This window comes from Ranitomeya variabilis, chromosome 5 (assembly GCF_051348905.1).
Source record: "Ranitomeya variabilis isolate aRanVar5 chromosome 5, aRanVar5.hap1, whole genome shotgun sequence".
In the NCBI taxonomy this organism is placed as follows: Eukaryota; Metazoa; Chordata; class Amphibia; order Anura; family Dendrobatidae; genus Ranitomeya; species Ranitomeya variabilis.
The window spans coordinates 70,660,035-70,687,651 of NC_135236.1; the positions used below are offsets into that span (position 1 = coordinate 70,660,035).

General features: G+C 43.7%; 1 protein-coding gene across 1 annotated transcript in view; it reads right to left on the bottom strand.

Annotated features, from left to right (window-relative positions):
• PEBP4 (phosphatidylethanolamine binding protein 4) overlaps nt 1-27,617 on the bottom strand; it is a 100,210-nt gene that overhangs the window by 19,059 nt on the left and 53,534 nt on the right. The window contains exon 4 of the mRNA XM_077262176.1: nt 13,893-13,991. Within this exon, the coding sequence (XP_077118291.1) occupies nt 13,893-13,991 (99 nt within the window). The remainder of the gene's footprint in view (nt 1-13,892; nt 13,992-27,617) is intronic.

The window sequence follows — 27,617 nt, forward strand, 5'->3', positions numbered from 1 at the left end:
TACCCCAGCTCAAACTGGGCTCTACTACGTGCAAAATTATGTCGCACAGCTCCACCAATCTTTAGTCTATTCGCTGACATCATTCAATGTCTGGCACTGACAATACAAATTTGTAGACATCTATGATGCAACTTAAAGTAGTCTGTGTCTGTGTCCTATATTGGCACCATTAAATAGTTACTGCCAAATTACTATGTCAGAAACACAGCAGATGAGCCCACCCCTGTACCTAAGTATGCCATCTTTTTTTTTGTTTTGGTTGTTTTGCGAGACATTAACATCTATTTATATTTTGGGAGTACTGGGACAGACACTCCTTGCACTACTCCTCCACTCAGCACCAAGCTGCCTGCCCGTGTATCCATGTAACCGCTGTAAAACTGCCATGAGCCTATTGTTTGTTATTTTAGGCCTTTGATAGCCTGTCTGCGGTCCCTACTCCTCCACTGACCACCAAGCTGCCTGCCCGTGTATCCATGTAACCGCTGTAAAACTGCCATGAGCCTATTGTTTGTTATTTTAGGCCTTTGAAGCCTTTCTGCGCTCCCTCCTTCCACTAGTCCTCCACTGACCAGACCACTGCTGCCCGTGTACCCCTGGAACCAATTTTAAAGTGCCTACAGCCAGCCCATTTTATTGTGTTAGGCCTTCGAAGCCTGTCTGCGGTCCCTCCTTCCACTAGGCCTCCACTGACCAGACCACTGCTGCCCGTGTACCCCTGGAACCAATTTTAAAGTGCCTACAGCCAGCCCATTTTATTGTGTTAGGCCTTCGAAGCCTGTCTGCGGTCCCTCCTTCCACTAGGCCTCCACTGACCAGACCACTGCTGCCCGTGTACCCCTGGAACCAATTTTAAAGTGCCTACAGCCAGCCCATTTTATTGTGTTAGGCCTTCGAAGCCTGTCTGCGGTCCATACTTTAAATACTCCTCCACTCAGCACCAAGCTGCCTGCCCGTGTATCCATGTAACCGCTGTAAAACTGCCATGAGCCTATTGTTTGTTATGTTAGGCCTTTGATAGCCTGTCTGCGGTCCCTACTTTAAATACTCCTCCACTCACCACCACCAAGCTGCCTGCCCGTGTATCCATGTAACCGCTGTGAAACTGCCATGAGCCTATTGTTTTTTTATGTTAGGCCTTTGATAGCCTGTCTGCGGTCCCTACTTTAAATACTCCTCCACTCACCACCACCAAGCTGCCTGCCCGTGTATCCATGTAACCGCTGTAAAACTGCCATGAGCCTATTGTTTGTTATGTTAGGCCTTTGAAGCCTTTCTGCGCTCCCTCCTTCCACTAGTCCTCCACTGACCAGACCACTGCTGCCCGTGTACCCCTGGAACCAATTTTAAAGTGCCTACAGCCAGCCCATTTTATTGTGTTAGGCCTTCGAAGCCTGTCTGCGGTCCATACTTCCACTAGTCCTCCACTGACCAGACCACTGCTGCCCGTGTACCCCTGGAACCAATTTTAAAGTGCCTACAGCCAGCCCATTTTATTGTGTTAGGCCTTCGAAGCCTGTCTGCGGTCCATACTTCCACTAGGCCTCCACTGACCAGACCACTGCTGCCCGTGTACCCCTGGAACCAATTTTAAAGTGCCTACAGCCAGCCCATTTTATTGTGTTAGGCCTTCGAAGCCTGTCTGCGGTCCATACTTCCACTAGTCCTCCACTGACCAGACCACTGCTGCCCGTGTACCCCTGGAACCAATTTTAAAGTGCCTACAGCCAGCCCATTTTATTGTGTTAGGCCTTCGAAGCCTGTCTGCGGTCCCTCCTTCCACTAGGCCTCCACTGACCAGACCACTGCTGCCCGTGTACCCCTGGAACCAATTTTAAAGTGCCTACAGCCAGCCCATTTTATTGTGTTAGGCCTTCGAAGCCTGTCTGCGGTCCATACTTCCACTAGGCCTCCACTGACCAGACCACTGCTGCCCGTGTACCCCTGGAACCAATTTTAAAGTGCCTACAGCCAGCCCATTTTATTGTGTTAGGCCTTCGAAGCCTGTCTGCGGTCCATACTTTAAATACTCCTCCACTCACCACCAAGCTGCCTGCCCGTGTATCCATGTAACCGCTGTAAAACTGCCATGAGCCTATTGTTTGTTATGTTAGGCCTTTGATAGCCTGTCTGCGGTCCTTACTTTAAATACTCCTCCACTCACCACCTAGCTGCCTGTGTATCCATGTAACCGATGTAAAACTGCCATGACTGCCTACTGTTTGTTATTTTAGGCCTTTGATAGCCTGTCTGCAGCCCCTACTTGCAATACTCCTCCACTGACCACACCAATGCTGCCCGTGTACCCCTGGAACCTATTTAAAAGTTCATAGAGCCTAGTTATATATTTTATTTACTATTAATAAGGCCATGATGGACTACGCTGTACCACGCTACAAGCTAACCAGTCGACACTTCTTTTGCGAGAAAAGCCATCCCAACCCTCCACCAGCATGTAGAAGACCGCATTGTCCATGCACTCTGGCAATCTGTGAGTACAAAGGTGCACCTGACAACAGACGCATGGACCTGTAGGCATGGCCACGGAAGATTACGTGTCCATTACGGCGCAATGGGTTAATGTGGTGGATGCATGGTCCACAGGGGACAGCCTACTAAGTCTGTCTGCAGTCCCTAATTCAAATTGTCCTCCACTGTCTAAATCGGAACTTCCACCTTCTGGCTTTCGGCCTATAGTATCAGAAATTAAACTGCATTTGGCCTTCAACTTTGGTTAGGGCCTACTAACGGCTTCTGCCCCTCCCTGGTGTTGCCCTCAACTAAATAAAGCTGAGCTTCAACCTTCCGGCTCTCATTATGTGGTTTTAAAAAAAAAAATGGTGGTTAGGGCCTACTAACGGCTTCTGCCCCTCCCTGGTGTTGTCCTCAACTAAATAAAGCTGAGCTTCAACCTTCCGGCTCTCATTATGTGGTTTAAAAAAAAAAAATGGTGGTTAGGGCCTACTAACGGCTTCTGCCCCTCCCTGGTGTTGTCCTCAACTAAATAAAGCTGAGCTTCAACCTTCCGGCTCTCATTATGTGGTTTAAAAAAAAAAAATGGTGGTTAGGGCCTACTAACGGCTTCTGCCCCTCCCTGGTGTTGTCCTCAACTAAATAAAGCTGAGCTTCAACCTTCCGGCTCTCATTATGTGGTTTTAAAAAAAAAAATGGTGGTTAGGGCCTACTAACGGCTTCTGCCCCTCCCTGGTGTTGTCCTCAACTAAATAAAGCTGAGCTTCAACCTTCCGGCTCTCATTATGTGGTTTTAAAAAAAAAAATGGTGGTTAGGGCCTACTAACGGCTTCTGCCCCTCCCTGGTGTTGTCCTCAACTAAATAAAGCTGAGCTTCAACCTTCCGGCTCTCATTATGTGGTTTAAAAAAAAAAAATGGTGGTTAGGGCCTACTAACGGCTTCTGCCCCTCCCTGGTGTTGTCCTCAACTAAATAAAGCTGAGCTTCAACCTTCCGGCTCTCATTATGTGGTTTAAAAAAAAAAAATGGTGGTTAGGGCCTACTAACGGCTTCTGCCCCTCCCTGGTGTTGTCCTCAACTAAATAAAGCTGAGCTTCAACCTTCCGGCTCTCATTATGTGGTTTTAAAAAAAAAAATGGTGGTTAGGGCCTACTAACGGCTTCTGCCCCTCCCTGGTGTTGTCCTCAACTAAATAAAGCTGAGCTTCAACCTTCCGGCTCTCATTAAGTGGTTTTAAAAAAAAAATGGTGGTTAGGGCCTACTAACGGCTTCTGCCCCTCCCTGGTGTTGTCCTCAACTAAATAAAGCTGAGCTTCAACCTTCCGGCTCTCATTAAGTGGTTTTAAAAAAAAAATGGTGGTTAGGGCCTACTAACGGCTTCTGCCCCTCCCTGGTGTTGTCCTCAACTAAATAAAGCTGAGCTTCAACCTTCCGGCTCTCATTAAGTGGTTTTAAAAAAAAAAAAAATGGTGGTTAGGGCCTACTAACGGCTTCTGCCCCTCCCTGGTGTTGCCCTCAACTAAATAAAGCTGAGCTTCAACCTTCTGCTCCAAATTACCATTTTAAAAAATGCAATAGGCTTTTCCGGCCTACTAAAGGTGTCTGCCCCTCCCTGGTGTTGTCCTCAACTGAACAAAGCTGAGCTTCCACATTCTGGCTTTCGCCCTATACTATCAGATATTAAACTGCATTTGGCCTACTAGTGTGGTTAGGCCCTTGAAACAGTGTCTGCTGCTCTTGGGTTTGCTACTCCACTGAACAAAGCAATGCCGCCTGTTTAGTCCTGTTACCAATTTTGAACTGCATGTAGCCTACTTTATTCTTTGGCCCTATATCTGTTTCCTCCTCATCCTGCCCATTGCCCAGCCACTGCTAAATGAGTCTGCTGGTACATTGACCTAGACCACTACATTCCCCTTGTACTCTACACAGCCAGAATCTGTCCCTGCTGAAAGTAAGGTTCCCCTTCCCGCATGTTATACCACCTTACACAGGGACAAAGAGGAAGGTGCAGATGAAAGTGCAGGTTCCTTCATCAGGTGGGGGGGCATACTCGTTGGCGACGTCACTGGCACAGGGCCCCTCAGAGTACGCAAAAGTGTCGCTGCTGGTGGGAGGCGCCCCCGCCATGCAAACACACCGCCGTACTTTGAGGGGCCCTGTGCCAGTGGCAATGCGAACGAGTGGGCCCCCCCTGCTTGCTCAGGATCACAGCACTTGCAACTTTTAAATACTTACCTTTCCCTGCAACACCGCCGTGACGTAGTCCGCATTTCCTGGGCCCACGAAAAACTTGAGCCAGCCCTACTCCCCCCACAACTTTCCCCCAATTCCCTATGCCCAACTATTATTATACAGTTAATTAAGATTGGCAAGCTTCAGAAACAAGAATGGATGTTTTTGGCATTAAAATGGGCACTGTAGGTGTTTTCCTGGCCTCCACTCACTGCCGACTATGCTTCCCCATTGACTTGCATTGGGTTTCGTGTTTCGGTCGATCCCCGACTTTTAGCGATAATCGGCCGACTGCACTCGACTCGACTCTGGACAAAATCGGGTTTCCCAAAACCCTACTCGATCTTAAAAAAATGAAAGTCGCTCAACCCTAGCCAGGAGGTATGAATACCTGACTGACCATTCCTGACAGCCCGTTCCACTGGCCAGCACCTACTCAGTTTACTCAACCCAGGAAAAAAGTTGAAATCCAACAGATTAATAAATTGACAGACTCCAAGGATGGAAGGGTTATGACTTCTGGAAAAGAAGGCTAGCTATATTGGTCACTGATATGTTTTTGTTCATTTTGAGTTGTTTTTGATATTTTTCTCACTTTAATAGATGAAAACAAACGTTTGAGATGGAAAATTTTCATTTTTCATTTTGTTACTTAATTCTGCACACTAATAGTTACCCCAACAATTCTGCACACAGATACTCTCCTAAGAAAGATAAAATCTCACTTTCTGAAATATTCAGGTTTATTAACCTTTTGGATTGATCGATAGGACTGGAGTTGATCTATCATAACATTAAATCATCAAAAATACAAATTGCTTGCATAACATCTACACATAAACTACATATATCGCTTTACTACACTATATGTAGTGGAGCTGTTAAAGCAATGAGAAAAAAAACAAGAAAAAAACACAAGAGAAGCAGTGAAAAAGTGATGGAAGTAAAAATGAGAAGTATAAGTAAGAAGCAAAAGGCGACTGGAGAATAGAAAGTATTTAATGCAGGGAGAAAAAAACAGCAGCATCACTCAGGAAGTGAAGAGGAGTTACAGAAGTGTGGGAGCGAGCCGAGCTGAGGGGGCAGAAGATGCGGCACACAGGGGATCCCTGACACTGGCAGTGTGGGTGGGCTGCTAGGAAAGCCCCTTGATAAAGGCATAGGAAGGTTCTCCATATATGTTGTGATACAAAGTATCTTTGCTACATAAGAACTGTGTTTCAATTTTTCGATATTCTCAAAATCTCTGCTTGCGAGGAGTGAATGTACTCTATTGAAATCTTGAGATTTTTCTCTTCTACAAATTACAAAAAAGAAAAGGAGTCCTCTCCAAAAGTATAAAGTGCTCCTGATGTTCTCCAGTTCTCTGCAAGAATCAAAAGCATTCACCCCTTCATCAAAGTTTAGAGAGATCATCAGCGCCTAAGTTACACAAGTGTGCGAGAATCCGGTGGCTCGCCGAGAATATTATAGTCTTCCAGACAGAATTGAAAAAATTTGCCAGATTGAAAACCATGGCTAAAACGGAGGCAGCGGTGCTTAAAAATAAAGAAATACATTGTTAGGAAAACCCTACTCATCAAGAGGGGTTACCAGCCCTATTAGGCACCTGTGGCACTTCCCAACTGGGGCTTTACAACGACCCGACCTTGTGGAATTTTCACATTTCTGAAACACCGAGAACTGAAATCTCCAAGGATTCCTTGCTAACCACCACGTGATAGCTCTTGTGAGAAGCGTGGGCTTTGTACAGTAACCCCAAAAACAGTATCTTTTTGCCTATACGCCGATCCGTTGAGGTTACTTCTGACAATGGCACCTGTTGAGCTGAAATACATTAGGCAGCGAGTGAACTGTCAGTTCTTGATATGTTGGAAGCTGGAAAAATGAGGAATAAGACAAAAAAACAAAAAGTAATGGTTAGCCACCAAAATTTCAGGTCATGTAGGGGGAGTTCCTGGCATACAGTGGTTGGTACCATAACCTGCTAATATATGCTAGAGCCATTATAAAGGAAAACCTGGTCAAACCAAGGGGAAAAAAAATTGTCATAAAGTGGTTACAGGGAATCAGTACATGCAGTCCGATCTATGGACAGCCTGGTGTAAAGAAGGAGAAGATGAGCAGAATAATATATTGGTTTGCTGGAAAAGATTCAGTATAATATATTATTTATTGAAGTTCCTGCTGTTTTTATGTAAGAGTCCAGAGGGCGATCCTACTAGTGATTAACAGCCAGTGAAGACAGCCCATCACTAGTAGGCCCACCTACTGGACTCCTGTGAAATAACCACCAGATGTATCAATGAATAAAGTACTGATTGATAGACATTTTTCTGGGAAAACAATCTGATCGCCTCCTCCCGCAGATCAGATACCATTTTCATCATGACAGGTTCCCTTTAAATTTACCAGTGGGGTATATGGAATAAAGTTTGCAGCTCGGAGTGTCAGGCAGGTGACGTGTTCCTGAACATTTTCTAATATTAGCGGCGGAGATCAGTCTATAGGTAACAATGGATCCGGCAGTCTCGTAATCGGAAGTCACAGCTGGCTCGGCCGGGTTATTAAAGTGTAAGCTCTATAGGGCAGAGGGGTATAATGATGAGCTGGATCTTGGGGAAGCTCTTTCAGTCTCCCACTCCCAGACCACGTGTGACAAGGAATCTCCCACTCAGACACGTAAGAGAAACAGGAGGAAGACCAGGCGTGGGAGACGGGGAAAGTGGAAAGCAGAAGACAAGGGAGAGGGAGAGTGAGGAGAGGCAGAGGACCACGGAGAGACAGGAGAACGCAAGGGGTGGAGAGAAGGTGACCTCTCATGTGCCAAGAATGGGCCAGAACAAAGTCCTCCAAAACAGATCTGGACCTCACCCTACCCCTTGTCTATGAAAATCCCCACCGTAAAGCTAAAACTCCCTGATGACTACTCTCTGCCCTCCATTACCCTCGCAGGCACTCCCCACCCTCCACATCACTTATCCTGATGGTTCCCTTGGTAACTGCAGAGAGTTCGGCTTTTGGGATGAGTCAGGTTGGTGCTGTGAGATTCGCTCCTGCATATGGGACAGGACAATTCTGTATCATCATCATCATCCTCGCCCTCATCCCGCAGCTTATTGCTGCAACATATGTCCAGAAAGGAGGCTGCAGACATGGGATAGCGTCTCCTCCATAGTGAGCCGGTGTGTAGTGTTTATAGAATGCACCCACCTCCCATATATATATACAAGCCGCAGAATACAGGGAAAAGGAGCTCAGTTTACAGCTCTTTGACAAGACTTACAATCTTTTACTTCAGGAAGCATCCTTTCATTGATGACAGCAAGGGTCGCCTTTAAAAGGGGTTGTCCACTACATTGTTTATATTAAAAATGGAGAACATTTAACAGATCCTCACTAGGTATTAGCAGACCCAAAGATGTTCAGGGTTTGTCCAAACTTAAGTCCAAAGTTCGGGTCAGGTACCAGAACGCTACGCAAACTTGAACCCCATAGAAGTCAATGGGGACCCAAACTTTGGTGCTGTAAAGAAGCATAGTTCCTCTGTTCTCCCGAAACTCCGAACACTAAAACGAACTTACAGGAAAAGTTCATGTTTGGAATTCAGCACCGATCTCCCATCGCTCCTCTGCAATGCGTCCGCTGTTCCCCTCCAGCCTTTGCACTTCCTCATCAAGGCTGCAGTAAAGGTGACAGCTGATTGGCCGCAGTGGTCACATGAGGCCCCACACCCCTGCTAGAAAAATAAGGGAGGAGACCGGAGGGGGACACAGGCAGGGAACTGGAGGATCAGCGGTAGGTGAGTATTTGTTCTTTTTTCGTTTTATGACCCGGTGGGCCTATTTTTTATATAAAAATACATAGTGGACAAACCCTTTAAAATAGTGGACAACCTGTTGTAACACTTGATTCATACCTGACCACAGTAAGTGGGCGTTCCAGAGCAAACATACTTTAAAAAGCCGTCCAGGGATGACGAGTCCAAGAGGCAGGCAGCCTTGGTGGCTTCTCATCTACACTGACGGGTCTCTCCACACACATACATATGGAGAGACTCGACACAAAAGGGGAGCAGTCCGGGACCTGCCTCTTGGACTAGTCACCCTAGTGGTATCATCCCTGGCCGGCTTTTTAAAGTATGCTTTCTCTCTATTTATATTTGAGCAATGTATATATATACACCATATTTTTCGGATTGTAAGATGCACTTTTTTCCCCTCAAATTTGGGGGGGAAAATGGGGGTGCGTCTTATAATGCGGATATACCTTATCGGCGTGCCGCTGCGGGTGTCCTGGTGGCGGTGCTGCGCTGTGTCCTAGTGGCGGTGCTGTGCTGTGTCCACGGTGGCGGTGCTGCGCTGTGTCCCCAGTGTGGGCTTTGCCGACATTTCAGCGCTGAGATCTCATCTCCCAAGATCTCGGCACCAAAATCTCGATCTGCGCATACGCCGCCTCATGGCGGCCATTTTCCCGGAGTCCACCGCCGCACAGGAGTCAGGAAACCATAGAAGAACTTGCGGGGGGCTCTGGCCTTTCGCAAAATGTTGCCAGAGCCACCCGCAGCACCGGGGACACAGCACAGCACCGCCACTATGGACACAGCACAGCACTGCCACTGGGGACACAGAGCAGCACCGTCACCGGGACACAGGACAGCACCGCCACCAGGACACCCGCAGCCGCGTGCCGCACTTTGGAACACCCACTCATCCCAGCCTGCGGCAATTCTCCACTCTGGCATCATCCACCAGCGACCTTGGGACCCCGCTTCACCGCTGCCACCACACCCGGGAAGCAATAAGACGCATGGATTATAAGAAGCACCACCATCTTATTAAAAAAAAAGTTTTTTTTCCTCTTTTTCTCTTCAAAATTTGGGGTGCGTCTCATAATCCGGAGTGTCTTATAAAGCGAAAAATACGGTATAGGTATATATATATACACACACACACATACACACACAATCATTTACAAAACCAAGAAGCCTAGTGGTGTCATGTATTACGACTGTTCATTGACCCTTATAATGCTGAAGCTGCTGTTGAACCTCTTTGATCCAGAACTGGAAGTGAATAACGTTAGATTCAGTTAGTGAATTTCTTCCTCTTAAAAATGCGTTTGATGGCAAGTGATTTGTAATTACTCTTTAATGCCTGTGTTCACACGCAGTGGACAAGCTGCGGCTCTTAGCTGTAACAGCCCCGTAGTGCTGTGGTCTTGCACAGGTGATCAGTGCATCACCTGGACAGGCAAGCATTCAATGACCTGTGCATTTCTAAGGAAATCCTGGAAACATGACCTGTTGGTGGCTCTTGAGGACTGGAGTTGGGGAACACTGCTTTAGAGACTAAGTGACCGTGCTCGGAAATGGTAAAAGTGATAAAAAAGAAAGCAGTACAGGGATGTTTTGGCTAAAAACCACCACTGACTGCTGCATGTAAACACTGCCAAAGAGTGTCAGCAACCAGTGACCTCATCCCCCCAGTGCTTCACAAACAGGAAGACATAGCTTCTTGAAAAGTGGAAGCATTTAGAAACCACAGCAACACAACCACAAGCATAGACCACAGAGTGGGGTCACTGAGGACCAGAGGGCAGAAAAGTCACCAACTCTCTGCTGACTCCATAACAGCAGAGTCAAGATGTCCTCTGGTATTAACATCAGCACAAACACCGCTTCCCCGCTGGGAGCTCCATAGCCGAGCAGCTGCATGCAGCCTTACATCACCAAGCACAATGCCGAGCGTCAGATGGAGTGGTGTAAAGCCGCCACCCCAGGACTCTGGCATAAGTGAGGGATAATGCCAGGATGCTGTTTATTCAGGTGTTAATTCTAGGGAAGGGAAATCCTAATGGTTCAGCACAAGACATTTTGGACAATTGTAACTTCCAGCTTTGTGGGAACAGTTTGGGGAAGACCATTTTGTGTTTCCCATGACTGTGCCCAGTGCCCAAGCTCCATAAAGACATGGTTGGGGGAGTTTGGTGCAAGAACCTGAATGGCCGCTCAGAGCCCGGACCTAAACACCAGCCAACACCTTTGGGATGAACTAGAACAGAGATTGTGACCCTGATCTCTCCCCGACATCAGGGCCTTACCTCACAAATGCTCTTCTGGGTTAAGAGGCAAAAATTCCCACAGACGCCTCCAAAATCTTGCACAAGAGTGGAAGCTGTTATAGCAGCAAAGGAACCGACTAATCACCAATGTCTATGGATGAAGAACGGGAGGTAAAAAAAAGCTCCTGTAGGTGTAGAGTGTGGTGTCCCGATACAGTGTATGATATGAGAACATTTCAGGTGCCAATTTTAGATTTACTGCTCTCTCCACAGCCAGGAGCAGGTGTCAGAAACATCAGTGATAATTATGATGGCTGCCTTCTATCCGTGGTGTGAAGATGATTTGCACATAATCAGCTTCTCCTAGGTCTTAAAAAAATGAAAAAAATAGTTGAAATGAAACAATCTTATTTTACCGATGCCCTGAATAATTACTCTAGTAATGTCAACTCGCTAGAATATCTCATTAACCCCCGATGGGAGGAGCAATATCAGTAATTACTGCAGGGAGAGACAATAAAAAGAGGTGGTTAACAGGTTGCCACAATTATAAGCCATTATCTTCTATTGTCACCATTAGTCTGTGATAGGAAAATGTAAAAATAATCGGAGTGATCTGGTTTTACTCTTCCCCCCCCATTTACTAGATTGAGGGATGTATTATGTCACAGTAGTGTCTATTATTCCACTTGTCTCCTTGCTTTATATACTTCTCTTATTCCAGGGTGTATTTACAGATAATAGTTTATTATGGTGTGAATTATTATTGTTGCAGCGTGAACACCGAATTTAAACTTCATAGGTTTATATGCCTTTATAGACTTGTTGTTCTTCTGTTAAAAAATACTATGAATTTCATGTTTTCATTCATATATTATGTGTCGTTCCTACTGAGAAGCCAATGCTAAAACCTAAAAACCCAAACTCCAGAACTGAAAAATTGTATGGTGCATGTATCATGTACTGGTAACTTTCTGCTAACCATTTGAAACAATGGGCCGGACACATCAAGACTAGCATTGTTCACATGGGCTGCAGTCAGACATCTCTTCGTGCCTCAGGAGCACCAGACGAGTGGCGTACACCCGAGTGCTCCTCGCCACAAATCTTACTCCGGTCACTGCTTGGAGTAAGATTTGTGGCGTAGTGAACGCTGCTCCTCACCATGAATTTGACGTCCTGCTCCAGCTCTGACCACCTTGTGAAAAAAGCGTGAGAACATCAGAAGTCTCATCATTTTAGCGTAGCTGTCAGTTGCGACAAAATTATGCGACTTTTTCAAAAATTCCAGTGGTGTAAAAACTTTGATGAATCTGGCCCAATGTTTTTTGGCAAAACAAAAAAAATCAAGGAAAATGATGTTCAAGAATAAATTGTATTTTTAATTTTTTTTTTGTGGCATTTAGCATTTTTCAGTTCCAAAGTTTTTTTTTTGTTTTTTTTTACCCAAATGCAGTATGCTATAGGTACTGCGTTTTTAAAAGTGTTCTTTCAGGATAGAAAAACTCTGAAGGAGTTATATGCAAAAGAAAAAAACATATACAGGTGCTTCTCACAAAATTAGAATATCATCAAAAAGTTAATTTCAGTACTTCAATACAAAAAGTGAAACTCATATATTATATAGTCATTACAGAGTGATGTATTTCACATGTTTATTTCTGTTAATGTTGATGATTATGGCTTACAGCCAATGAAAACCCAAAAGTCGTTATCTCAGTAAATTAGAATAATTAATAAACACTTGTAAAGGCTTCCTAAGTGTTTTAAAAAGGTCCCTTAGTCTGTTTCAGTAGCTCCACAATCATGGGGAAGACTTCTGACTTGACAGATGTCCAGAAGGCAGTCATTGACACACTGCACAAGGAGGGTAAGCCACAAAAGGTCATTGCTAAAGAAGCCGGCTGTTCACAGAGTGCTGTATCTGAGCATATTAATGGAAAGTTGAGTGGAAGGAAAAAGTGTGGTAGAAAAAGGTGCACAAGCAACCGGGATAACCGCAGCCTTGAAAGGATTGTTAAGAAAAGGCCATTCAAAAATTTGGAGGAGATTCACAAGGAGTGGACTGCTGCTGGAGTCATTGCTTCAAGAGCCACCACACACAGACGTATCCAGGACATGGGCTACATGTGTCACATTCCTTGTGTCAGGCCACTCATGACCAATAGACAACGCCAGAAATCTGGGCCAAGGAGAAAAAGAACTGGACTGTTACTCAGTGGTCCAAGGTGTTGTTTTCAGATGAAAGTAAATTTTGCATTTGATTTGGAAATCAAGGTCCCAGAGTCTGGAGGAAGAGTGGAGAGGCCACAATCCAAGCTGCTGGAGGTCTAGTGTGAAGTTTCCACAATCAGTGATGGTTTGGGGAGCCATGTCATCTGCTGGTGTAGGTCCACTGTGTTTTATCAAGACCGAAGTCAGCACAGCCGTCTACCAGAAAATGTTAGAGCACGTCATGTTTCCCTCTGCCGATAAGCTTATTGGAGATGGAAATGTCATTCTCCAGCAGGACTTGGCCCCTGTCCACACTGCCAAAAGTACCAATACCTGGTTTACAAACAACAGTATCACTGTGTTTAATTGGCCAGCAAACTCGCCTGACCTTAACCCTATAGAGAATCTATGGAGTATTGTCAAGAGGAAGATGAGATACCAGACCCAACAATGCAGACGAGCTGAAGGCTGCTACCAAAGCAACCTGGGCTTCCATAACCCCTCAGCAGTGCCACAGGCTGATGCCTCCATGCCACGCCGCATTGATGCAGTAATTGCTGCAAAAGGAGCTCTGACCAAGTATTGAGTGCATTTACTGACCATACATTTCAGTAGGCCAACATTTCAGATTTTAAAATCATTTTTCAAGCTGGTGTTATAAAGTATTCTAATTTACTGAGATAATGACTTTTGGGTTTTCATTGGCTGTAAGCCATAATAATCAACATTAACAGCAATAACCACGTGAAATAGATCACTCTGTTTGTAATGACTTTAATATGAGATTCACTTTTTGTATTGAAGAACTGATATAAATTAACTTTTTGATATTCTAATTTTGTGACAAGCACCTGTATGTATATATATCTGATTTATCAGCTCAAACTATTGGACAGGTTCCCAGTCACCTGTATGTCGGCGAGCACCCAGTGTCTCCAGGGCTTGGATTTTGGATTTTGTCTGCTGGGAGCATCTGGATCGACCATTATCAGAATATAGACCTTATCCTAGAATGAGAGAAGAAGAAAATGTAAAGTTCTATTCTTTTAGAAAATTAACACTTTAAACAGAACCAATCCCTCTTCTAAAACAAATCAGAATTTATAACGTTAAAAGGGGTTTTCCACCACTCGGACAACCCATTCTCAATCATGTTTCCCCACATAAAATAACACTAAGGGCTCACACGAGCATCTACATCAGACGAGTGATATAGGATGCCACTCACCCATTCAAATCTACGGATGCGTGGAAAACTAACTGCACTTGGTTGACATCTGAGTGCAGTCCGATTTACGAGGACTCACACAATGGAGAAATCTTGTTCTCCATCTTCTCACCTATCATGATTACGGAGTGGGACAGAACTACAGAGGTGAGCGATATATTCTTGGTCACCAGATTTGCTGAAGCTGACAGCTGATGGTTGCAGCCTCCAGCTGTGAGTTTTGCCTGGCTGGTTGTAGAAAATAGAGGAGAACCCACGCCGGGTTTTTCATTCATTTATTCATTTATAGTGCAGGCGGCGGGTGAGGAATACTCCAATCAGCCGCTCCTGCTGTCACTGTTATTAGTGGCTGATGGAGTAGGCTGATGGGAGTAATAGGCCCATCAGCCGCTGCCTGCTGTCATTGTGATCACTTGAATTTAACTCTCATCATTCTTCCCTGCTTGCGGAGAATGACAAGAGCTGTCTTCAGCACCCAGCGCCGGGGTACAGCGAGTATTACACGCATGGACACTGTCATCTCCGGTACTGTTTTTTTCCGGTACCAGAAATATGTGAAACCACATGTTCATTCTTTTTAGCGTTTCACTAGCACTTTTTCAGGCGGGTTACACCTTAAAAAGACATTGTGTACACATACTGACACACGACAAAAAAAAAAAAAGTAAGGCACCAGTATAATAAACATGAAATAATGGTCGTTAGCGGGCCCTCTGTGCTATATACACTAAGAGCTGACACTCTAATGACAGAAACAACATTGTATACGAGCAGATATGCCATATTGTTAAAGAACAGCTATTAAAGACCCCCATCTGTTTCCGCCCCACCCCCCCAATCAGTAAGCATGCAGACAGTCACACAGCTTTCGTGCTTGAAAAAAAAACGAGAGAAACACTGCAGCAAAATCTTATAACATGAAGATGATAAAGCGTCCCTGCCACATAATGAAGCGCAGAGTCTATGGTGATACGAGGCTGTTTGCCGACAGAAGAGGTCAGAAGAACTTGACGTAATGGATAATAGTAAAATGAGCCTTAGATGCAAAAATTCGGATAGATTTAGAAAAACTTCTAACAGGTCTTTATCGGTCGCATCCACCCAAAATGATCAGCCTCCTGTCTAAAGCACACATTCGGTCATTTTATGGATTTGATTAATTTTTCCCCCACATAAAAAAAACAAAAATGTTCAGCTAATAATAAAGTCTAAATTCAGATTTAAAGGGAATCTGTCAGCAAATTTTTTTTTTGCTATGCAATCTGAGTGCAGCATGATATAGGGGCTGAGAACCTGATTGATGTGATGTATGACTTGTTTGTCTGCTTGCTACAGTTTTAATAGAATCCCTGTTTTCTTTGCGGTAGCTGTAACAGAGCTCTGAATGCTGAGCTGTGTATAACCCCGCCTACTCCACTGATTGGCAGAGTCCTGTGTACACTGTCAGCAAGCTGCCAATCAGTGGAGGGGGCGGGGTTAAATAGATTAGCAGGACTAGCCTGCACGTGACGCTTAAGCCCCCGTCTCACATAGCGAGATCGCTAGCGAGATCGCTGCTGAGTCACAAGTTTTGTGACGCAACAGCGACCTCCATAGCGATCTCGCTATGTGTGACACGTACCAGCGATCAGGCCCCTGCTGCGAGATCGCTGGTCGTGTCGGAATGGCCTGGACCTTTTTTTGGTCGTTGAGGCCCCGCTGACATCGCTGAATCGGTGTGTGTGACACCGATCCAGCGATGTCTTCACTGGTAACCAGGGTAAACATCGGGTTACTAAGCGCGGTGCCGCGCTTAGTAACCCGATGTTTACCCTGGTTACCAGCGTAAATGTAAAAAAAAAAAAACAGTACATACTCGCCTTTCGGTGTCCAGGTCCCTTGCCGTCTGCTTCCTGCTCTCACTGACTGCCGCCGTACAGTGAGAAGTGAGAGCACAGCAGTGACGTCACCGCTGCGCTCTGCTCTCACTGTACGGCGGCTCAGTCAGAGCAGGAAGCAGACGGCAAGGGACCTGGACACCGAAAGGCGAGTATGTACTGTTTGTTTTTTTTGGTAACCAGGGTAAACATCGGGTTACTAAGCGCGGCCCTGCGCTTAGTAACCCGATGTTTACCCTGGTTACCCGGGTGCTGCAGGGGGACTTCGGCATCGTTGAAGACAGTTTCAACGATGCCGAAGTCGTTCCCCTGATCGTTGGTCGCTGGAGAGAGCGGTCTGTGTGACAGCTCCCCAGCGACCACACAACGACTTACCAACGATCACGGCCAGGTCGTATCGCTGGTCGTGATCGTTGGTAAATCGCTTAGTGAGACGGGGCCTTTAGTCCTGCATTGATAATCTCCTGCTGATTATATTAAAACTACAGCACACAGCCTAATAAGTGACACATCGCTGAAATCAGGCTCTCAGCCCCTACATTATGCTGCTCTCAGATTACATAGAAAATATTTCTCCAAATAATTATAATAATTATTAACCAGCATATACTATATAGGAATTGGTTCACCAATATATATCAGAAACAATATTTTATTATATAGTCACTACAATAAAGGAAATAAAAGGACAATGTGCTAACAAAAAGAGGGCTCTAGTACTTGAGATTAGGAGATAAAGATACTACATAACGCCTAGTGTGGAAATAATCACCATCATATTATTCTTGGAACCAAAGAAAAATAGTAAAGAACATTGGGGTGTGGTGTCAAAGAATAGTGCTATGGTGGTGCACAATGCCAGGACGAGACTGGTGTACAGGCAACGGCTTCACCTGGGAAAACTCGGCCTCTCAAAACACTCGGGAAAAGTTTTGCAAGTTTTTTTTTTCAGATCAGAACCTCAAATTTTTTGAGGAGTTTGACATTTTTGAGGAGGAATTTGAAGAGTTTCCTCCCAGTTTCTGCTCGAAAAACGCCTCGAAAAACTTGGCTAAAAAGCCTTCAGTACTCTTTGATGTCCATTTTGAAGCGGATCAGCGTCAAAATCCAAGTAAAAAATACATAATCTAAGCTTCTGAGCAGACAGTGTCGGAGCCTTTAGTTGTAGATATAACATACAGTACAGACCAAAAGTTTGGACACACCATCACATTTAAAGATTTTTCTGTATTTTCATGACTATGAAAATTGTACATTCACACTGAAGGCATCAAAACTATGAATTAACACATGTGGAATTATATACTTAACAAAAAAGTGTGAAACAACTGAAATTATGTCTTATATTCTAGGTTCTTCAAAGTAGCCACTTTTTGCTTTGATGACTGCTTTGCACACTCTTGGCATTCTCTTGGTGATCTTCAAGAGGTAGTCAAACTATAAAATGTTATCTATATTTTTTTTTTTCTACAAGAAGCCCCCTGCACGTATCTGCTTCCGAACACAATGTGAATAGAAGCTTAAATATACAAGATGTAACAGTGATGATCTAGAGCCTGGACTGCACTGGGAGGCAGCACTGAAATAGTTAACAGCCATGTTGGTGTACAGGAAACACTTACTGGTCCCTGCGCTAAGGATATAACAGAGGCAAGGCGCAGCGGTTAGGCGGCAGAGCAGACGTTCCTTGGAGCTGGGGGGAATCGGTCCTCGCGTTCCGTGTTCTACAGTAATTACATTATTATTTAAAGCTGTGTTTCTGTGACAACTGCTCAGCCTGACACATGCAGCGCAAAGGATTCTGGGAGACACTACAGCACGCTTTCCTTTGTCTCCCCGACTAATGTGCTTGCTTGCTTGCTAGCTTAGGAGTAACCACTTCTCTGCTGGTTGGAAGTAAGTGAAGAATTCAGGAACAATTCTTTCTATTTTGCTTGGAGAAAAAGCAGGACTTAGAAGGATGTTAACGTGGCGTGCAGGAATCCTCCAAGTCCTGGGTCTGGAAATAGGTTTAAACTCCTATGCAATAATTCCATAAAGTGTACATCTTTTTCTTTGGTATTCACTTCAACATCAAGAAGGAAAAGTTGTGGACTTATGGAAATCACAGGATGGATAGACATGTTACTGATTTGTATATGTCACGCTCGTGATACAGTAGACCGTGCTCCCAGCGAGCACATCATTTGTTGACGATCGTAAAAGGGAGCTGCCAGCAGCGGATCTTGATGATTTGCCCAAGAACATTCCTTAGACAACCATTAATCCCTTTACCCCCAAGGGTGGTTTGCACGTTAATGACCAGGCCAATTTTTACAATTCTGACCTCTGTCCCTTTATGAGGTTATAACTCTGGAACGCTTCAACGGATCCTGACATCGTTTTCTCATGTCATAATGTACTTCAATGTTAGCAGTAGAATTTCCTTGACATTACTTCAGTTTATTTGGGAAAAAAATGGAAATTTGGCGAAAATTTTGCAATTTTCCAACTTTGAATTTTCATGCCCCTAAATCACAGAGATATGTCACACAAAATACTTATTAAGTAACATTTCCCACATGTCTACTTTACATCAGCACAATTTTGGAACCAAAATTTTATTTTGTTAGGGAGTTAAAAGTTGACAAGCAATTTCTCATTTTTACAACACCATTTTTTTTAGGGACCACATCTCATTTGAAGTCACTTTGAGGGGTCTATATGATAGAAAATAACCAAGTGTGACACCATTCTAAAAACTGCACCCCTCAAGGTGCTCAAAACCACATTCAAGAAGTTTATTAACCCTTCAGGTGTTTCACAGGAATTTTTGGAATGTTTAAAAAAAACTTTTAACTTTTTAACTTTTTTTTCACAAAAAATTTACTTCTGATCCAATTTGTTTTATTTTACCAAGGGTAACAGGAGAAATTGGACCCCACAAGTTGTTGTAAAATTTGCCCTGAGTACGCCGATACCCCATATGTGGGGGTAAACCACTGTTGGGGCGCATGGCAGAGCTCGAAAGGGAAGGAGAGCCATTTGACTTTTCAATGCAAAATTAGCTGGAATTGAGATCGGACGCCATGTCGCGTTTGGAGAGCCCCTGATGTGCCTAAACAGTGGAAACCCCCCCCAAAAGTGACACCATTTTGGAAAGTAGACCTCCTAAGGAACTTATCTAGATATGTGGTGAGCACTTTGAACCCCCAAGTGCTTCACAGAAGTTTATAATGTAGAGCCACAAAAATGATTTTTAGCCCCCAGTTTTGTATTTTCCCAAGGGTAACAGGAGAAATTGGACACCAAAAGTTGTTGTTCAATTTGTCCTGAGTACGCTGATAACCCATATGTGGGAGAAAACTACTGTTTGGGCACATGGCAGAGCTCGGAAGGGAAGAAGTGGCGTTTTGGAATGCAGACTTTGATGGAATGGTCTGTGGGCGTCACGTTGCGTTTGCAGAGCCCCTGATGTACCTAAACAGTAGAAACCCCCCAAGTGACCCCATAATGGAAACTAGATCCCCCAAGGAACTTATCTAGATTGTGGTGATCACTTTTAACCCCCAAGTGTTTCACTAAAATTTATAATGCAGAGCCGTGAAAATAAAAAATCCTTTTTTTTTTCCACAAAAATGATTTTTTAGCCCCCAGTTTTGTATTTTCCCATGGGTAACAGGAGAAATTGGACCCCAAAAGTTATTGTCCAATTTGTCCTGAGTACGCTGATACCCCATATGTGGGGGCAAACCACTGTTTGGGCGCACGGCAGAGCTCGGAAGGGAAGGAGCACAATACTTTTTCAACGCAGAATTGTATGGATTGAGATCGGATGTCATGTTGCGTTTGCAGAGCCCCTGCTGTGCCTAAACAGTGGAAACCTCACAATTCTAACTCCAACCCTAACCCCAAAACACCACTAAGCCTAATCCCAACCATAACCACACCACTAACTCCAACACACCCCTAACCCAACACACCCCAAACCCTAATCCCAACCCTAACCACAACCCTAACCCGAACACACCCCTAACCCTAATCCCAACCCCAACACACCCCTTAACCCAACACACCCCTAACCCTAATTCCAACCCTAACCATACCCCTAACCCTGACACACCCCTAACCCAACCGTAAACGTAATCCAAACCCTAACCCCAACTCTAGCCCCAACCCTAACTTTAGCTCCAACCCTAACCCTAACTTTAGCCTCAATCCTAACTTTAGCCCCAACCCTAACTTTAGCCCCAACCCTAATGGGAAAATGGAAATACATTTTTTTTATTTTTCCCTAACTAAGGCGGTGATAATAGTGGGTTTGATTTAATATTTATAGCGTTTTTATGTCGGGTTTTTATGATTGGCAGCTGTCACACACTAAAAGACGCTTTTTATTGCAAAAAATATTTTTTGCGTTACCACATTCCGAGAGCTATAATTTTTCCATATTTTTGTCCACAGAGTCATGTGAGGTCTTGTTTTTTGTGGGACAAGTTGGAGTTTTTATTGGTATCATTTTCGGGCACATGACATTTTTTGATCGCTTTTTATTCTGAGTTTTGTTAGGCAGAATGAACAAAAACCAGCAATTCGTGAATTTCTTTAGGGGGGGCGTTTATACCGTTCCGCATGTGGTAAAATTGATAAAGCAGTTTTATTCTTCGGGTCAGTACAATTACAGCGATACCTCATTTATATCTTTTTTTATGTTTTGGCGCTTTTATACAATAAAAACTAATAGAAAAAATAATTATTTTTGCATCGCTTTATTCTGAGGGCTATAACATTTTTATTTTTTTGCTGATGACGCTGTATGGCGGCTTGTTTTTTTGTTGTTGCAGGACAAGATGATGTTTTCGGCGGTACAATGTTTATTTATATCCGTTTTTTTTTTATCGAGTGTTATTCCACTTTTTGTTTGGCGGTATGATGATAAAGCATTGTTGTTTTTTTTTTTATGGTGTTCACTGAAGGGGTTAACTAGTGGGACAGTTTTATAGGTTGGGTTGTTACGGACGCGGAGATACTAAATATGTGTACTTTTATTGTTTTTTTTTATTTACATAAAGAAATGTCTTTTTTGGAACAATATTTTTTTTATTTAGGATTTTTATGTTTTTTACACATGTAAGTAATCTTTTTTTTTTACTTTTTTATTTTGTTCCAGTGTGGGACATCATAATATAGTGTCAGATCGCTGATCTGACACTTTGCAATGCACTGTGTCAGAACAGCGATCTGACAGGTCCCGCGGCCATCTTGGATCCAGGGCCTGCAAGGAGGAGGATGGAGGAGACGCTCGGAGCAACGCGATCACAGGAACCACCTGAAGACCCTCGTTCTGTAAAAAAGGAAAAATAAAAAATCAACAATATCCCATACCTTCCGGTGTTCTGGAACGTCCAACGATGTAAATCAATCTGAAGGGGTTAAATCATTTTACACCCAGGAGCTCTGCCAATGCAGTTGTGCTCGTGGATGTAAAACCCTGGGGAATGAATGGAAAGCAGGGGAATGTCCAGTAGTTACCTTGAGTCGCGGTGATGCGCCCTCTGCTGGATGTCCTCATATGAACTCGAGCGTGGGAAAAGTTCCCAGGCTCGAGTTCATATGAGGACATCCAGCAGAGGGCGCATCACCACGACTCAAGGTAACTACAGGACATTCCCCTTCACTCCATTCAATCCTCGTATTTTTACAACCACGAGCACAGCTGCTTTAGCAGAGCTCCTGGGTGTAAAATGATTTAACCCCTTCAGATGGATTTACATCGTGGGACTTGCCAGAACGATGGAAGGTATGGGATATTGTTGATTTTTTATTTTCCCTTTTTTACAGAACGAGGGTCTTCAGGTGGATTAAGAGAATAATAAAATATTACGACACCCTGTGTCTGTGTCATCGTGGGACCTGACAGATCCTCGGATGGTATGTATATTGTGGGTTTATTATTTTGCCAAGCGAGGGTCTTCTGTTGGATTGAGAGAGCAATAAAATACTAAAACAACCTGTGTGTTTATTTCATTAAAGTACTTTGCAATAATGTGTGTGTGTTTTATTAACCATTTCGTACTATTGGATTAATAATGGATAGGTGTCATAATTGACGCCTCTCCATTATTAATCTGGCTTAATGTCACAATAGCAAGGTGACATTAACCCTTCATTACCCCATATCACACCGCTACACGGGAGTGGGAAGAGAGTGGCCAAGTGCCAGAATAGGTGCATCTTCCAGATGTGCCTTTTCTGGGGTGACTGGGGGCAGATGTTTTTAGCCAGGGGTGGTCCTATAACCATGGTCCCCCCCTAGGCTATTAATATCTGCCCTCAGTCACTGGCTTTACCACTCTGGCGGAGAAAATTGCGCGGGAGCCCACGCCAATTTTTTCCGCGATTTAACCCTTTAATTTAATAGCTACAGCGCCGAAATTTTGCATATCACACTACTAACATTAGTAGTGTGGAATATGCAAAAAAAAAAGGGATATGAGATGTTTTATTGTATGTACACCATGTCTCATATCATGTCGGGTTTGGGAAGGAGAAATGAAAAGCCGGCAATTGAATTACCGGCTTTTAGGATATCCAGCGCTGAATTAAATATAAATACAGTATATACCGTGTGTGTGTCTCACTGACATATATATATATATATATATATATATATATATACATACTGTATATATGTTTTAACGAACATTTGAGCACATACGGTAAATCCATTAGATGTCGGTTTTGCAAGCCTGCGAGAAAATATCGCAGTACGGATGCCATACGGAGGATGCCATGCGCAAAATACGCTGCCACACCCTGCCTACGGAGGACATACGGATCACTATTTTGGGAACATTTCTGTGTATTATGGCTGTAAAAAACGGACCGTATTTTCACACGCAGAGTGTGACGCCGGCCTCAGATTGTAATAGCATTCTTTGTGCAGCCATATGTAGAGTGACATGTAAAAGTTTAGGCACCCCTGGTCAAAATTACCAAAAAGTTTGGGCACCCTGAATGGTTAGTATCTAGTAGAACCCCCATTTTGCAAGTGTCACCGCTTGTAAATGCTTTCTGTAGCCTGACAAGAGTCTTTCAATTCTTGTTTGAGGGATTTTCATCCATTCTTCCTTGAAAAACTTTTCCAGTTCTGTGAGATTCCTGTGTCGTCTTGCATGAGCTGCTATTTTGAGGTCTAACCATCGAATCCTTTCTTCCCTCTACCAGAGAAATTTTCCCAGTGCCATTGGCTGCAACATAACCCCAAAGCATGACTGATCCACCTCCATGCTTACTGGTTGGAGAGATGTTCTTTTCCTGAAATTCTGTGCCTTTTTTCTCCACACATACCTTTGATCATTGTAGCCAAAGAGTTCTATGTTAAGTCATGTGGACTGATGAGGTTGTCTCCAAAATGCATAAGGCTTGTTTAGATGTTCTTTTGCATACTCCTGACGTTTAATTTTATGATGAGGACGCAGGGGAGGTTTTCTTCTGAAGACTCTTTTATGAAGGCCATATCTGTGCAGGTGTCTAGGATCAATAGCACAATGTACCACAACTCCAGATTTTGCTAAATCTTTCTGAAGGTCTTTTGCAGTCAACCAGGGTTCCGATTTGCCTCTCTAGCAATCCCACCAGCAGCTCTCACTGAAATTTTGCTTTGTCTTCCTGACCTTATCTTGACCTCCACTGTTCCTGTTAACTGCTACTTCTTAATTACATTTTCAAACTGAGGAAAGGGCAACTTGAAAACACTTTGCGATCTTCTTATAGCCTTCTCCTCCTTTGTGGGCCTCTACCATTCTCATTTTCAGAGTGATAGGCAACTGGTGTTTTTTGGCATAAATCTGCATCATCTGGCCTTTCCTAACGATGATAGTGAACGAGCCATAACCCTAAGACGCTAATTAGGGTCTGAAACCTTGGTCAAAGTTATCTGAGGAGACAAATCTCCAAGGGTGGCCAAACTTTTGCATTGGGCCATTTTTCTTTTTGTAATTTTTAAAATGTAAAAAATGACAATATATTTTTTCCTAAAATACAAAGGAAATGTGTCATCTTTAACTTTAGGCATTTTTCAGATCATTTCATCTTCAACTTGCTTAACTGTTAACAACAACAATAATTTTGACCAGGGGTCCCCAAACTTTTACATGCCATTGTATATATATTAGTCCTACCGGTAAGTGTGTTTCCAGGTCTAATTCCCCCTTTCCAGGATGTCCCTCCTGACCGCAGCATCAGGAGAATACCATAGAAACATTCAGGGTGGGACCACTGCCTGGGAAGGGGGGCTTTCCTTCCAAAGGCAGTCCTTTGGCCTAACAAAATGTCCAATTTACAATGTCAGCAAAAGGTATTAAGTTTTGACCACGTCGCTGCCCTGCAGATCTGGTCCACCGAGGCCCATGCCCATGATGTAGAGATTGCTCTGGTGGAATAGGCTCTGATGTTATCCGGAGGAGTTCTTCCCTCTGCAGAATAGGCCAGAATGATTAAAGATTTAATCCACCTTCCCAGGATAGCTCTCGAAGCCTTCTTCTCCTTATTCTTTCCCCCAACCTGAATGAATTCTAGATTTGCCAATCTTTTGTAGCCTCTTAAATACTGAAGAACTGCCCTCCTTACATCTAATGAGTGAAACGCAAGCTCGCGTCTATTCTTATGGTTTTGACAGATGAAAGGTAGGAGGATCTCTTGGCTCATATGAAAGGACATGACCACCTTAGGTAAGAATGTTGGATCTAGCCTTCGTATGATGCAGTCTTCTAAAACGCTTAGGTAGGGATCTTTGATACACAAGGTCTGATCTCTCCTATTCTTCCTGCTGAAGTAATAGCAACCAAGAAGACTGTTTATTTTGAGGAAGAGTGTAGCTCCCCCATCCCCTTTATTAATTTTGTTGCCTTCCTTTGTACTCGCTCTACTTCCATTATATCCTTCCTGAGCACTGGTGCCCAAAACTGTACACAGTACTCCATGTGCGGTCTAACCAGGGATTTGTACAGAGGCAGTATAATGCTCTCATCATGTGTATCCAGACCTCTTTTAATGCACCCTATGATCCTGTTAGCCTCGGCAGTCGCTGCCTGGCACTGGCTGCTCCACGTAAGTTTATCATTAACTAGGATCCCCAAGTCCTTCTCCATGTCAGATTTACCCAGTGGTTTCCCGTTCAGTGTGTAATGGTGATATTGATTCCTTCTTCCCATGTGTATAACCTTACATTTATCATTGTTAAACCGCATCTGCCACCTCTCAGCCCAAGTGTCCAACTTATCCAGATCCATCTGTAACAAAATACTATCTTCTCTTGTATCGACTGCTTTACATAGTTTTGTATCATCTGCAAATATCGATATTTTACTGTGTAAACCTTCTACCAGATCATAAATAAATAAATGGTGAAGAGAACAGGTCCCAACACGGACCCCTGCAAGAGTACCTCCATAATCCACCAAATGATTCAGCAGACTACAATTTTTTCTAATGTTGGATTAATACAGACTCAAACGAAAACAAACAAAAAATCTGATACAAGATCTAACATTTCCCGGGTTGTCGAAGAACTCTGCTTGTTGTCAGTCTGAACCTTGATTATTTACATCCTCATTATGCAAATTTGTGATGGACATGGCTTGTTATGGTACAAACCCTGGCAAAAATTATGGAATCACCGGCCTTGGAGGATGTTCATTCAGTTGTTTAATTTTGTAGAAAAAAAGCAGATCACAGACATGGCACAAAACTAAAGTCACTTCAAATGGCAACTTTCTGGCTTTAAGAAACACTAAAAGAAATCAAGAACAAAAAATGTGGTAGTCAGTAATGGTTACTTTTTTTAACTAAGCATAGGGAAAAAATTATGGAATCACTCAATTTTGAGGAAAAAATTATGGAATCATGAAAAACAAGCAAAAAAAACACTCCAAAACATCACTAGAATTTTGTTGCACCACCTCTGGCTTTTATAACAGCTTGCAGTCTCTGAGGCATGGACTTAATGAGTGTCAAACAGGACTCTTCATCAATCTGGCACAAACTTTCTCTGATTGCTGGGGCCAGATCAGCTTTGAAGGTTGGAGCCTTGTCATGGACCATTTTCTTTAACTTCCATCAAAGATTTTCAATTGGATTGAGATCCAGACTATTTGCCGGCCATGACATTGACCTTATGTGTTTTTTCAAGGAATGTTTTCACAGTTTTTGCTCTATGGCAGGATGCATTATCATCTTGAAAAATGATTTAATCGTCCCCAGACATCTTTCAATTGATGGGATAAGAAAAGTGTCCAAAATATCAACATAAACTTGTGCATTTATTGAAGATGTAATGACAGCCATCTCCCCAGTGCCTTTACCTGACATGCAGCCCCATATCATCAATGACTGTGGAAATTTGCATGTTCTCGTCAGTGTTATGATCTGGTGGCCTAAGAGCAGCATGAGACGTACTCTGGAGAAGGTGGTACCTGTACTGACCGCAGACCCTGAACCTAACACCGCAACTAGAAGTAGCCGTGGAATGTACCTATCACTCCCTAGACATCTCGACACAGCCGGAGGACTAATTACCCCTAGAGATAGAAAAGGGAAAACTATCTTGCCTCAGAGAAAATCCCCAAAGGATACGCAGCCCCCCACAAATATTGACTGTGAGAGGAGAGGGAAAAAACATACACAGACTGAAATGAGAATTTAGCAAAGGAGGCCACTTTTAGCTAAATAGAAAGGATAGGACAGAGTACTATGCGGTCAGTATTAAAACACTAGAAATATCCACCACAGAAAATACAAAATCTCCACAGCTAACTAAAGATATGGAGGGTATATCTGCATCTCCAGAGATACCAGCTTGGCTAAACAAATCCTTATACAGACCAAGCTGGACAAGACAAAACATAGAAAAGAACTGAACAATAAGGCCACAGCATGTGGACAGCAAAATCAAGGCCAGAACTTATCTTAGATGAAATGAACTGCAAAGCAGAAGGGACCAGGCAGGGATGTGAATCCTCCAGGAACAATGGACAACTGGCACTGACTAAAGGGTGAAGCAAGACTAAATAGCCCAGTCAAAATTGCAAAAAGTGAACACACCTGATAATTGCTGCGATTCAGAGACAGCAGCGCTACCACTTACAACCACCGGAGGGAGCCCAAGAGCAGAATTCACAACACGTCAGGCAGTCATCTTTATAAATCTCATTGGAACGGCACCAAACAAAAGTTCCAGCATCATCACCTTGCCCAATGCAGATTCGCGATTAATCACTGAATATGACTTTCATCCAGTCATCCACAGTCCATGATTGCTTTTCCTTAGCCCATTGTAGCCTTGTTTTTTTTCTGTTTAGGTGTTAATGATGGCTTTCGTTTATCTTTTCTGCATATAAATCCCATTTCCTTTAGGCGGTTTCTTACAGTTCGGTCACAGACATGGTCTTCAGTTTCCACCCATATGTTTTGTTGTGCATTTCCTGTTTTGGAGACATATTGCTTTAAGTTTCGGGTCTTGACGCTCTGATGTCTTCCTTGGTCTACCA